Source organism: Chrysochloris asiatica, unplaced genomic scaffold, assembly GCF_000296735.1.
Source record: "Chrysochloris asiatica unplaced genomic scaffold, ChrAsi1.0 scaffold00291, whole genome shotgun sequence".
In the NCBI taxonomy this organism is placed as follows: Eukaryota; Metazoa; Chordata; class Mammalia; order Afrosoricida; family Chrysochloridae; genus Chrysochloris; species Chrysochloris asiatica.
Genome location: NW_006408809.1, coordinates 1,775,412 through 1,789,082, shown reverse-complemented (window position 1 = coordinate 1,789,082; position 13,671 = coordinate 1,775,412). Strand labels below are relative to the sequence as shown.

At 41.4% G+C, this 13,671-nt stretch overlaps 1 protein-coding gene across 1 annotated transcript in view; it reads left to right on the top strand.

Moving 5' to 3' along the window:
- The window catches only part of ANKRD55 (ankyrin repeat domain 55), a 210,984-nt gene that overhangs the window by 145,715 nt on the left and 51,598 nt on the right, over positions 1-13,671 (top strand). Inside the window, exon 8 of the mRNA XM_006874653.1 lies at positions 6,874-7,058. Within this exon, the coding sequence (XP_006874715.1) occupies positions 6,874-7,058 (185 nt within the window). The remainder of the gene's footprint in view (positions 1-6,873; positions 7,059-13,671) is intronic.

Here is a 13,671-nt window from a genome sequence, read left to right as displayed (position 1 = left end):
GTGATGCCTGAAATGGAGCCAGAGATGATGACGTGGAGCAATGGAGCAGCTGGAGATTTTAGATCCAGAGAGGGAGAGCGACTGTGTGCTGAAGACCTGGGGGGCACGGGGGTAGGATTGCATGGAGGGGATTGTAACCATGGCAATGAGACGGTATACGATAGAATGTCAAACCAATGTTCTCCTATGTAAACTATCACATAATTCACAATAAAACATTTTTTTTTAAAAAAAAAGGTATTGTGGAGGAAAAGACTAAGGGTGGAGGCTCTACCTTTACTTATCCACAGATGCCATCAATAGTAACAGCTCTCAAGAGAAGATCCAGAAAGCTTGTCAGGATCCTAAAAGAGACCAACTCAGGGTCCTGGGTAGCAGTCTCTAGTTCAGTCTATTGTTGTGCCCAGTCATTTATGACTCACGGTAACCCTGTGTGTACAAAGTAGAATTGCTGTATAGGGTTTTCTGTGATCTTTATTAATCAGATTACCAGACCTGCCTTCTGAGGTACCTTTGGATAGATTTGACTCACCAAACTTTTGGCTAGTAGTTGAGTGCTTAATTGTTTGGACTGCCTGTGAACTCCAAATGGCAGTCAAGCAAGGAAGAGGAAAAGAGAATACGAGGAATGGGAATTTATTTTTCCCTCTGTTCTTGATGCTTCTTCTTCAACACAGAGAAGAAACATTGATTGTGTTTTGCCTTTTATATCACCTTCCAAAGGTTGGTGTGGGGGATGCCTACTGCCATTGAGCAGATTCTGTCTCATAGTGATCCTATAGAGGAAGAAGGTTTCCAAGGCTATAAATCTTTATGGGAACAAAAAAATCTCATCTTTCTCCCATGGAGCATCTGATGAGTTTGAACTACTGAACTTGAGGTTAGCAGTCCAGTCCTTAACCTACAGCACCACTAGGGCCCCTTAGCTGTTGTTGTAGCTAAGTGTCAGTGAGTTGGTTCTGACTCATAGCATCCCTGCATAGTTTCCAAGGAGCCGCTGGTGGGTTCAAACTGCCAACCTTGTGGTTCCCAGTCTAGTGCTGATCCTATAGCGCCATATCAAATTCCTTTACTCTTCTAGGAAATTGCAGCAACAAAAAAGCACTTACATTGAGCTGCTACTCTTTTTTATTCTGTTTTCCTTTTCACTGGTTGATGGTGTTAGTTGTCATTGAGTCCATTTCAACTCATGATGACTCCATGTGTGCAAAGTAGAGCTGATCCACAGAGCATTCAAGGCACATCACCAGGCCTATCTTCTGAGATGCCTCTGACTGAGTGTTAATTGCCAATATATGAACTAACATTTGAACAACTAATCATTTGCACCATTCAAGAACTCCTTCTTGTTGTTGCTAGGTGTCATTGAGTCGGTACTGACTCATAGCGACCTTATGCACAGCAGAACGAAACACTGCCCAATCCTGGGCCAACCTCACTACTGTTGCCACGCTTGAGCCCGTTGATGCTGCCACTTGGCCAATCCATCTCATTGGGGGTCTTCCTCTTTTTCTATGACCCTCCACCTTAACAAACATGATATCCTTCTCCAATGACTGGTCCCTCCTGACAATATGTCCAAGTATGAGAGACAAAGTTTGGCCATCCTGGCCTCCAAGGAGCACTCTGCATGCACTTCTTCCAACACACATCTGTTGGTTCTTTTGGCAGCCTATGGCACTTTCAATATTCTCCTCCAACACCATAACTCAAAAGCATCAATTTTTCTACGGTTTGGTCTTTCTTATTCACTATCCAGCTTTCACATGCATATGAGGTTGTTGAGAATACCATAGCTTTGGTCAGGTGTACCTTAGTCCTCAAGCTGATATCTTTGCTCTTCAACACTTCAAAAAGGTCTTGTGCAGCTGATTTGCCTAATGCAAGACATCATTAGATTTCTTGACTGCTGCTTCCATGAGTGTTGATAGTTGATCCAAAAAGAATGAAGTCCTTGATAACTTCAATCTTTTCTCCATTGATAAGAATGTTGTTTATTGCTCCAGTGGTGAGGATTTTTGTTTTCTTGACATTGAGATGTAATCCATATTGAAGGCTGTGCTCTTTGATCTTCATCAGTAAATATTTTAAGTCCTCTTCACTTTCAGCAAGCATGTTTGTATCATCTGCATATTGCAGGTTGTTAATGAGTCTTCCTCCAAATCTGATGCCACATTTTTCTTCTTAGAACCCAGCTTCTCAGATTATTTGCTCAGCATACAGGTTGAATCACTATGGTTAAAGAATACAACCTTGCCGCATACCTTTCTTTATTTTAAACCATTCTTCAAATAGTTCATGCTATATTCACTACTCTTTGCCAATACCATAATGTGAAGTCATCAATTTTTCTTTGGTCATCCTTATTCATTGTCCAGTTTTCACACGACAAATTTGTTGTTGTTAAGTGCCATGGAGTAGATTCCAATATATAGTGACCCTGTGTACGGTTTCCAAGTAGCAACTTATGCTCATGATAAAAGGTGACCAAAAATCCAAGGCTTGGGTCCAGTACACCTTAGTCTTCAAAGTGACATCTTTGCTTCTTTACACTTTAAAGAGGACTTTGCAGCAGATTTGCCCAATGCAACACGCTTTATTTGACTGCTGCTTCCATGGGAATTGATTGTGGATCCAAACAAGACTAATTCCTTTATATCTTCAATTTTTTTTCCATGTACCACAATGTTACGTATTGGTCCAGTTCTGAGGATTTTTGCTTTCTTTATATTGAGGTGTAATCCATATTGAAAGTTGTAGTCTTTGCCCTTCATCAGTAAGTGCTTTAAGTCCTTTTCACTTTCAGCAAGTAAAAATGTGTCATCTGCATGTTAAAACTTGTTAAAAAGTTTTCCTCTAATTCTAATACCATGTTCTTCATGTAACCCAGCTTACTGTATTATTTTCTCAGTATATAAATTGAATAAGTATGGGGAAAGGACACAACCCTGACACATACCTTTCCTTATTGTAAAGCAAACAAAATCCCCTTGTATGGTTCAAAAGATTTCCTCTCAGTCTATTTACAGGTTCCACATGAGCACAAAGTCAGTGTTTTGGAATTTCCATTCTTTGCAATGTTATCCATAATTTGTCATGATCCATATGGTCAAATGCCTTTGCATTGTTAATAAAACCCAGGTAGACATTTTTCTGATATTTCCTATTTTCCGCCAAGAGCCATCTAATAACAGCAATGATATTCCTTGTACTTCAACCTCTTCTAAATCCAGCTTGAATTTCTGGTATCTCCCTGTTGACATACTGCTATGGTTGTTTTTAAAATTATTTTCAGTAAAATTTTACTTGTGAGTGATGTTGATAGATATTGTATGATGATTTCCACATTCTGTTTGTTCACATTTGTTTAGAATGGGCATCTCTTCCAGTAACTGTGAATTCCTTTTGTCTTATTTTAGGCTTCAAACATCATTTAATATTTTGCCCATACAATTCTTCAATATTGCAACTCGAGGCTTCAATTATTTCTTCAGTTCTTTCAGCTTGAGAAATGCCAAACATGTTCTTCTCTTTTGTTTCCTAACTCCATTTCATTATAATATTTTACTTTGTCTTCTAAAGCCCCCCTTTGAAATTTTCTGTTCAACTCATCTTTACTTCATCATTTCTTCTGTTTGCTTTAGTCACTCTACATTCGAGAGCAAGTTTCAGAGTCTCTTCTGACACCCATTGAGGTCTTCTCCTTCTTTCTTCATGACATCCTTGATATCATCCAACAATGGATCTTGTCTTTAGTTATTAGTGTTCAAAGTGTCGGGGTCATGTTCATTTTGCCATTGTTAAATGCTGTCAAGTCAGTGCCAATTCATATCACTGGGCTCCACAAATGTTTTTACTAGTCTTGGTTGTATGATTTTAAATTCATGCAGGACTCTTCCTGTGGTTCATAGTGAGGTGCTTGGAGTGCCCTGAGCTCTTAATCTGCCATGAGCTAGTTATTGTCCCCTGATACAATGGGCAGATTCTAAAGGGCTCACTGTGTAATGGTTCATTGTGGAAGAAGTAGCAAGCTGAGTAATGGTCTATACTGAATGATTTCCTGAATAACTTGTCAGTGCAAACAGGGCTGGAGAAAGGGCAGGAAAAGGAAGAAAAAAATTAATTGGTTCTATTCCATAGAAGAATTGTGAAATTAGCTCATTTTAAAAAAATGTACTTATTTGGCATTTGTTCATTGTTGTTAAGTGCTGTTGAGTTGGTTCTGACCAATAGCGACAACAGAAAGAAGTACCACCCAGTCATGCACCATCCTCACAATTGCTGCTATGCTTGAGTCCATTGTTGCTTCCACTATGACTATCCATCTCAGTGGGGGTCCCTCTCTTTTGCAATCTCTCCACTTGACCAAGCATAATGTCTTTCTCCAGCCACTGGTCCCTCCTGACAATATGTTCAAAGTATGAGAAACAAAGTCTGGTCATTTGACTTCTAAGGAACATTCTAGTTGTACTTCTTCCATAACAGATTTGTTTGCTCTTCTGGCAGTCCATGGTATTTTTAATATTCCTCTCTAACACCATAACTCAAATGCATCAGTTATTCTACGGTATTCCTTATACATTGTCTAAGTTTCACATGCATATGAAGCTATTGAAAATACTATGGCTTGAGTCAAGTGCACCTTAATCCTCAAACTGATATCTTTGCTCTTAAATAGTTTAGAAAGGTCTTGTACAAAAGATTTGCCTGATGAAATACATCATTTGATTTCTTGACTGCTGCTTCCATGAGTATTGATGGTGCACTAGGAGCTCTGGTAGCATAGTGGTTATGAATCGGGCTGAGAAGCTTAAGGTCAGCAGTTCGAAACTACCAGCCGCTCCGCGGGAGAAAGATGAGGCTTTCTACTCCTGTAAAGATTTACACCCTCAGAAACCCTGTACAGGGTCGCTATGGGTCAGAACTGACTCAACGGCACTTAACAAGTTAAGCAATTATATTATCAAACCCATTTTACCGCTAGGGAAATAAAGTACAAAGAAGTTAAAGTACTTGCTCAAAAGCACACAATTAATAAGTGGTGGAGTCAGAATTTAAACCAGTGGCTCAAAGATTTTAAAATACAACCTTAAGATTTAAAATAACTGTGACAATACAACATAAAGAATACCAAAACGAAATTTTTCAAGGGAAAATGTGTTACAAGATAGCTGTTAAACATTTAAAATAAATGACAACTGCAGCATTTTAAAGATCTGCTCTTTTTTCTTGCCCAGAGTCTCTGAACCTGACAAATAGCCCAGCTACCCAAGGACAGCATAAGTATCGCATTCCATTCACCTCCTTCTTTCCTGCCTTCTAGGAACCTCCTTCCTACTGATAAGACCGTGTGCCTGGAGTTACAGAATATTTTTATGAACTCATTGAGAAAATATGAGCTGTAATGAATTATTTGGATTGTTTTATAATCATTCCACAGATATCAGAAGTCTGAAAGATACAGATTTCCACTGTGTGATATAAAACTAGATTTTTATTTATTGATCATTGGTGATTTATTATCCCCTTAAATTCCAATTGCTTATACATTTTTTGATTTTTCAGTTTAAGTAAGGATGCTTAACCCCAGTAATATATACCACATTTCTTATTTATTCAAGATGCATACTTAGGACACACTCAAGGAAGAATTTGGGTAGCTTTTAAGACTGGGACAATGAGGGCAAATGATGGTTCATTGGTAGAACTTTTCGATTTCCAAGAAAGAGACTTTGAGTTTGATTATCTGCAAATACACAATGGTCCAGTCCCCAGCCTACCAGGGAGATGATGTCAGACTGGGCATCATTTTGTCCCTTTTGCATGGGGCAAGGGCGACTCAGTGGCAGCTAACAAAGGGCAGCTAGCAACTATAACAAGGCAGGGACAAATTACTAGAAAGAGATTTAAATAGTCTCATTCAGAGATAAAACAAAAACCTGATTGTAAACATATCTGGAAAAATGTATTCAATTCAGATGGCTGTCTGAAGTGCCTTCCTTCTCATTCTTGTTTATTTTTATATTTTATCTATTAGCAGTTGTTGTTTTGTTTTTTTTAATCCAAAGGGGGTCTTGGAGGTGCAGTAGTTAAATACTGACTGCTAACTAAAAGGTCTGTGGTTCAAACCCCCCAGTAGCTCCCCTAAAGAAAAGAACTGGTGATCTGCTGCTATTAAGATTGTTAAAAACAGTGCCGACAAGTCTGCTCTAACCCACAGTGACCCTGTAAAGAGTTTCCGAGGAGCAGATGGTGAAATTGAACTGCCGACCTTGCAGTACAAATTGACAGCCTAGGAAATTATAGGTCAGTTCAACTCTGTCATATAGAGTCATTATAGTCAGAATCTATTTAACAGTGCACAACAACAAAACAACAGCAATTTATTATCCACTTCCTTTCACAAAGGACTTTTGGCAATTCCAATTCATGGAATTTCTAGCAATTGGACAATTTCCATTATTTTTGTCTCCTCATCATGCCACCAATCAGTATTTAGCTGATCATTTTATATTAACACTGAAGCTAACTGTCAATTTCTCAATGGCCAACCTTTACAACAAGTAGGGAAACAAAACAAACTGTTTTGTTGTGACCCTGGTGGCTTTAATAAAAATACTAGCTCTGATGCTAGTCAGCTATGCCTACACTTAGTCCATCATTCATTCTCTTGTATGGAAAGTCATTTCATTCTGATGGGAGAGAAAAGTCTCTGCAGTCATATGAGGAAGTAGAAATCTTTTACAGAGAATGCATCATATGGATTTTATATTTTTCCACTTTTTCCTTCTTTTATTATTTTTGCTTAACATGCACAAACAGGGAAAAGGCACTGAAGTGGTACACAATGGACTTTCTTTGACTGTTTTCCAGAGTGGAAATAGAATTCTATGTTCCATCATCCTGAGCCACCACCAAGGCCCTTCCATCATCAACTATGACGATGAGAGTGGGAAGACATGCGTGCACATCGCCGCAGCCGCAGGATTTGTGGACATCATTCATGAACTGGCGAGAGTCCCTGAGTGTAACCTACAGGCTCTGGATGTGGATGACAGGTATCCATGACGCCATCTCCATATTTTAATCTTAAAATAAAGATGTAAGGCATGATCACATACAACTGCATATCCCCAATGGCAGTAACATTTACACATGTGCTTGTGACCATAAAAACTGCTCTATTATCATCAGGACAGAAAAATCAGTGTAATTCTTACAATCGAGACCCTGTGACTCCACAGGACTGTCTGATTTCTACTTTCTGCTAAGTCTTCTGTATGTTCTTAGGGAGTTTCTGTATGCCAGCTTCCTGTTATACAAACTTTTGTTCTTGACAGTAGGTTTTATTTTGTTTCTTCATCACTGAATTATATCATAAAATCAACAAGGTCTTGTTATCTAGAGAAGGGCGCAATAGAGGCTTTGTAGTCACAAGTACTGGGCTTGTAGAACTGGAAAGGTTCTGGTCATGTTTTATTTCTCTATCACTAAAAAAGGAAGCTATGCTTGAAAAGGTAAAAGGACCTACCTCAGAACTAGTTAGTTAGTAATTAAATGAAAACTTGACCCAATTCCACTTACCATATCCTGCTTATCTAACCTGTGCTTTGGTTAGGCATTGATTCGATGGCAGTATAAGAACAAAATAATGAACAAGACTATTGAAAATAAGTATAAGGCTTACCCATACCATGTATGATATATTCCACCCTTTCCTATTAAAGTGTAAAATTGACCACCTAGTTATTATAATCTTGGAGTCCTTGAAGCTGCCATGGGTCAGAATCAACACAACTACAGGGAGTTAGTGGTATTTGTTTGTTTGCTTGCTTTGTGTGAGTGGTACAAACTGTCAGTTACTTCCTTGTTGACTGAAAAATTAGCAGTTAGACTCCAACCACAGGTGCCTTAAAAGAAAGGCCAGACAATCTACTTCTGAAAAATAGGTCATTTAAAAACCTATGGAGAGGGGAAGATCCTGTGGAGCACATTTCTACTCCGACACACATGGAGTGGCCACCAACTTCATGGCACCTGGGTTTCAATCATGGTTTTTCATACCCCAAGAATGCACCTCCTACTCCCCAATGCCTGAAATTGTTTTAATATAGCAAAAAACAAACAAACAAAACTTCATTGGTTTCATGTAACTCAGAAGCTGGAAATAGTTACATTAACATAAAAGTATAAATTATTCAAAGTCCATCTATTCCTAAAGTAAGTATTGATACTAAGGAGATAAGAAAGTGAAGAACTTTAGTAACATGAGGAAAAAAGATAAACAATACATAAGGAGAAGAAAGAAATTTTAAACAGGAGCACTGTGGAAAAGTTTGTCTACTTCAAAATACTCCTAGAACCAGCTCTGAATATAGATGATTTTCTGTATTACCCTACCACACACTTAACAAAGAAATTCTAGCTCTTCGGATCTCAGAGAAAGCAAAGCCAAACAGGAAAAAAAAAAAAAAAAAGAGGGGGATGCTCCTATAAAGAGCTCTAGAGGTGTTGTAGGGTAAACACTGGACTGCTAACCAGGAGATCAGCATTTTAAATACACCAGCCATTCTGTGAGATAAAGATGAAGTTTTCTGCTCCTGTGAAGATTTCTAGCCTCAAACACTCTATATAGGTTTGCTATTGTCAGGAATAAACTTAATGACAGTAGGCTTTTTGATTTGGTTACAAAAGCTCAAATCAGAAGAAATATTCTTAGGACAGTCTAGTTCCAGCTCCAGTATTTAAGTATTTCTTGTATTGATCAAATCATACTCCATTTGGCTTCACAGTTTCTACATTTTGCAGCTATGCCTTCATGTTGAAACTGTAAAATTGTGTGAGTGGTGGTGTTGTCATTAAAGACCATTGAGGAGCAGCGCGCACGGGAAGCCGGAGAGGCGGAAAGGATGGCGTTCTGACAGCCGTGCTGGAGCCCTCGGCTTCCCCACCCCGCGGGCCCGGCCCGCGCCTCGGCCGCTCAGCCCTGCGAGATGGAGCCCACAGCCTACCCTCTCAAGTTGACTCTAAAGGAAGAGGAAGAAGAAGAAAAGATTCAGAGCCAGGAACTGGAGGATGGCCATTCAGATATGCAGAAAGTGCGAATCTGCTCAGAGGGTGGATGGCCAGCCAAACACTTGCACCTTAAGAAGCCAAATTGATGGAGAATATCCGTGCCCCACCTCCAAAGATCCCAGAGAGTGGAATCCTGGAATCAAGCCCCCTTCCCCATAGACTGAGGGTCTCTGGAGGTGCCAGCCCTGTTTGATGAGGTGGCCATATATTTTTCCGTTGAGGAGTGGGACGTTTTGACGGAACAACAAAAGGCGCTCTACCGTGAAGTCATGCGAATGAATTATGAAACTGTCCTCTCCCTGGAATTGCCATTCCCTAAGCCAGACATGATCACTCGACTGGAAGGGGAGGAAAAGTCTCAGAAATCCAAAGAGTGGCAGCTCCACGGAGGAACCTTTGCAGAAAACGAAGACTCTGATGTGAAGCCTCCAGATTGGGCAGGCCCAGTGAACGCCACCTCCCCATTTCCTCGCACCTCACCTTCGCACCTCGACAACTTTGGCCTCCGCCTGCCTCGGGATCTCACAGAGCTGCCCGAGTGGAGCGAGGGCTACCCCTTCTACATGGCCATGGGCTTCCCAGGCTACGACCTCTCAGCTGATGACATCGCTGCCAAGTTTCAATTCAGCCGGGGCATGCGCCGCAGCTATAATGCAGGGTTCAAATTAATGGTGGTGGAATACGCTGAGAACACCAACAACTGTCAGGCTGCCAAGCAGTTCGGAGTGCTGGAGAAAAACGTCCGTGACTGGCGCAAAGTAAAGCCACAGCTCCAAAACGCCCACGCCATGAGGCGGGCATTCCGGGGCCCCAAGAATGGGAGGTTTGCTCTGGTGGACCCGCGTGTGGCTGAATATGTCAGATACATGCAGGCTAAAGGGGACCTTATCACCAGGGAGGCAATGCAGATGAAAGCGCTAGAAATTGCCCAGGAATTGAACATTCCAGAGAAAGGATTCAAAGCAAGCCTGGGTTGGTGTCGAAGAATGATGAGAAGGTATGACCTGTCTTTGAGGCACAAAGTGCCCGTGCCGCAGCATCTGCCTGAGGACCTGACTGAGAAGCTTATCACTTAGAGTGTCCTGGCCCTGCGGAGGCCCCATAAGTATGAGGTGGCCCAGATGGGGAATGCATATGAGACTCCAATATGATTAGAGGTGCCGTCACGCGTGACCGTGGACAACCAGGGCGGAAAGCCCGTATTGGTCAAGACGCCTGGCAGGGAAAAACTGAAAATCACAGTAATGCTTGGCGTCTTGGCTGACGGGCGGAAGTTACCTCCATACATCATTTTGAAGGGGACATACATTCCCCCTGGAAAGTTCCCCAGTGGGATGGAAATCCGCTGCCACCGGTATGGATGGATGACAGAGGACTTGATGCAGGATTGGTTGGAAGTGGTGTGGAAACGGAGGACTGGCGCCATGGCCAGGCAGCGAGGGATGCTGATTCTGAATGGCTTCCGGGGCCACGCCACTGACGCGGTGAAGAGCTCCATGGACAGCATGAACACGGATATGCTTATCATCCCTAGGGGCCTGACCTCCCAGCTGCAGGTGCTGGATGTGGTGGTCTATAAACCGCTGAACGACAGTGTACGGGCCCAGTACTCCAACTGGCTGCTGGCTGGGAACCTGGCACTGAGCCCAACTGGGAATGCCAAGAAGCCACCCCTCGGCCTCTTCCTGGAATGGGTCATGGTGGCGTGGAATAGCATCTCAAGTGAGTCCATCGTGCAAGGGTTCAGGAAGTGCCACATCTCCAGCAACTTGGAAGATGAAGACGACATCCTGTGGGAAATCGAGAGTGATTTGCCAGGAGAAGGGGAACCACCAAAAGAGTGTGATGCTGAAAGCATGAGCGAGAGCAACTGAAGGTGCCGTTAAGGCAAAAAGAACTGTGATGACAACATTTTGGGAGGAAAATCCTCTGGCAGACTGCTGGCCGTGTGAGTGCAGAGGGAAAGGCAGGAAATGGCCGTGCTGCTCCCAACAGCCTGAGTCTGGACAGCAACCTGTGCTTCCTCTCTTGGGGACACTGCCTGGCCCCACACAGTCTAGGACACTTGGTCATCCGAAATGTGGTTAAAGAAGAAACTGCTTCTGCCCCTTTTCTTGATTTAGAGATTACTGTAAATAGGATTGAACGAAGGTGTTTCCTGGAAAAGAGACTGTTCGCTCAACACCAAGAGACTCACTGATAGGCACAACGCTGCTGGTGTCCCTTCTGTGCAGAAAACCTCAGCGTTTTATTCTGCCTTCAAAGATGCTTCCAAGAGTAGATGCTGCACTCACACAGCTCAAGAATACAGAGAAGGCTCTGCAGAAATGCTGTGTTGTCACACATGTACACCCGCTACTTATACATTTCCTCTTCTGCGGAGAACAAAAAAAAATAATAAAATGAAATACTAATGATAATAACAAATTAAGACATACTGGCCTGGTGTCAGCGGATGGCTTTTCTATAGACAGACTAGGTTAAAATAAACTATGCTCTTTTATTTATCTTCCCAATCTGGTTGGCAGCTAGACTTTTTTAGGTTCTTGTCTAATGGGCACCCCCCTTTTATGTTGTTGGTTTTTTTTTTTTCATTATATTGAATGCTAGGGCAGCATTTAGTACATAAGCTTTTCTGTTTCTCAGGCTGCCTACGAAAGAAGTCACCATAAATTATCTGTTGTCTACTTTGGTACGGACCCGACTCGATGGCACTTAACAACAACAACAACAACTTTGGTACAAGGCCCATTGAGTCATCAGATACATGTTATTTCTTTAATAATATTTTTATCACAAGGGTGGTGGGAGGGCTTGGACCTTTGGCCACAGCTATTTCAGGACTTTTAATCTACCCTGCTGCATATAGGTTGGGGGAGGGGGCATTGGATTTTTACACTATAATTATTTGCATTCCCACATAAGTCGAGTGTTAAGAAAACATTCCTTCAAAACAATCTGCTACAAAAATATGCCAGAACCTCCTAGGCAAAGCCACTGCTAGAAATGTCATTCCAGTATCAAATCCAGAAAACAGGTTATGGTAACCACTTCTTCCTGTAGATTCAGCTCATTTCTGTCATAAGCTTGCTTTTGGCATCCTGAAACACCAATTTCTACTCAGGTACTTCATTTCCTTCTTAGTGATCCACCTTTCTGATACTTTTGGATCCAGTTGCCCTGCAAAGGGAGACATTTCATTTAATCTCTAGTATATCAATAACATTGAATATATATATGAATTGTTTCTCCATTTGTTCTTACCTACTCTATTCCTTGTCATCTTGTCCTTTAAACCCAGGTACTTTCCATTTGACAAAATTTTCATCCCCTTCAATGCTACCTAATCCTCCACTGCCCTCATTGCTGGCCCTTTCCTCTTTTGTCTGTCTTCACTTGCTTTGGGGTTTCATAAGACCTAATTTCAGGTTCCTGTGTTGGAGCCTTAGTTACCTTGCTGAGAAGAGTAGAAAGTGGGTTCGACTCCTGCTCCATCCCCCCAATTCCTTGAGCCTCATCATCAACTGGTTGATGACACCTTGCAGGTTGCATAGCACTGGAACTTTTCTAGCATAATGGCTCTACTGTCAGGGTTTTTCTGGGCTCATTCTCCACTGACTGAATTATGACCTATGCCTAACAGAGCCCCAGTACAACTATTTTGCAGAATGCCTTTGACCCTAGAGTTACTGTAGCACATACTGAGACATAGTTTTACTCCCCAGTAGATAGGAACTCACCCCCAACAATAAACTTTGATAAAAAAAATTTTTTTTTAAAAAAGACCATTGAGTTGGTTCCAACTCATAGTAACCCTGTATAGGGTTTCCAAAGAACAGCTGATGGGTTTGAACTGCCAACCTTGTAGTTACCAGTCTAGCTTTTAGCTGATAATCATCAGTAAGAATAAGATGAAGGGCAGACTGTGGAACATACCATCAATTGTTCATATATAAGCTAAAGTTGAAGCTAGAGAAAATTAAAACAAGTTCATGAGAGCCAAAATATGACCTTGAAAATATGCCACCTAAATTTAGCGATCATCCCAAGAATAAATTTGATACATTGAACACTAATGACCGAAGACCAGATGAGTTGTGGAATGACATCAAAGACACCATACATGAAGAGAAAGGCCATCAAAAGACAAGAAAGAAAGAAAAGAGCAAAATGGACATGTGCCCTCTTCACAATTGTGGTTTTGAACACATTGTTGCTATCAGTGTGTCAATCCATCAAGTTAGGGATTTTTCTCTTCTTTGTTGACCCTCCAAGTTTCTAAGCACATTGTCCTTCTCCAGGGACCTATCCCTCCTAAAAACATGTCCAAAGTACATACACAAAATTTTACCATCCTCACTTCTAAGGAACATTCTGACTGTACTTATTCCAGTACAGATTTCTTTGTTTCCCTGGCAGTCCGTGGTACTTTCAGTATTCTTCACCAGCACCATTATTCAAATGCATTGATTCTTCTACCATATTCTTTATCTGTTGCCCAACTTTCAAATGTATACAAGGCATTTTAAAATACCATGGCTTGGTTCAGGCACACCTTAGTCCTCATACTGACATCTTTTTGTTCTTGAATAACTT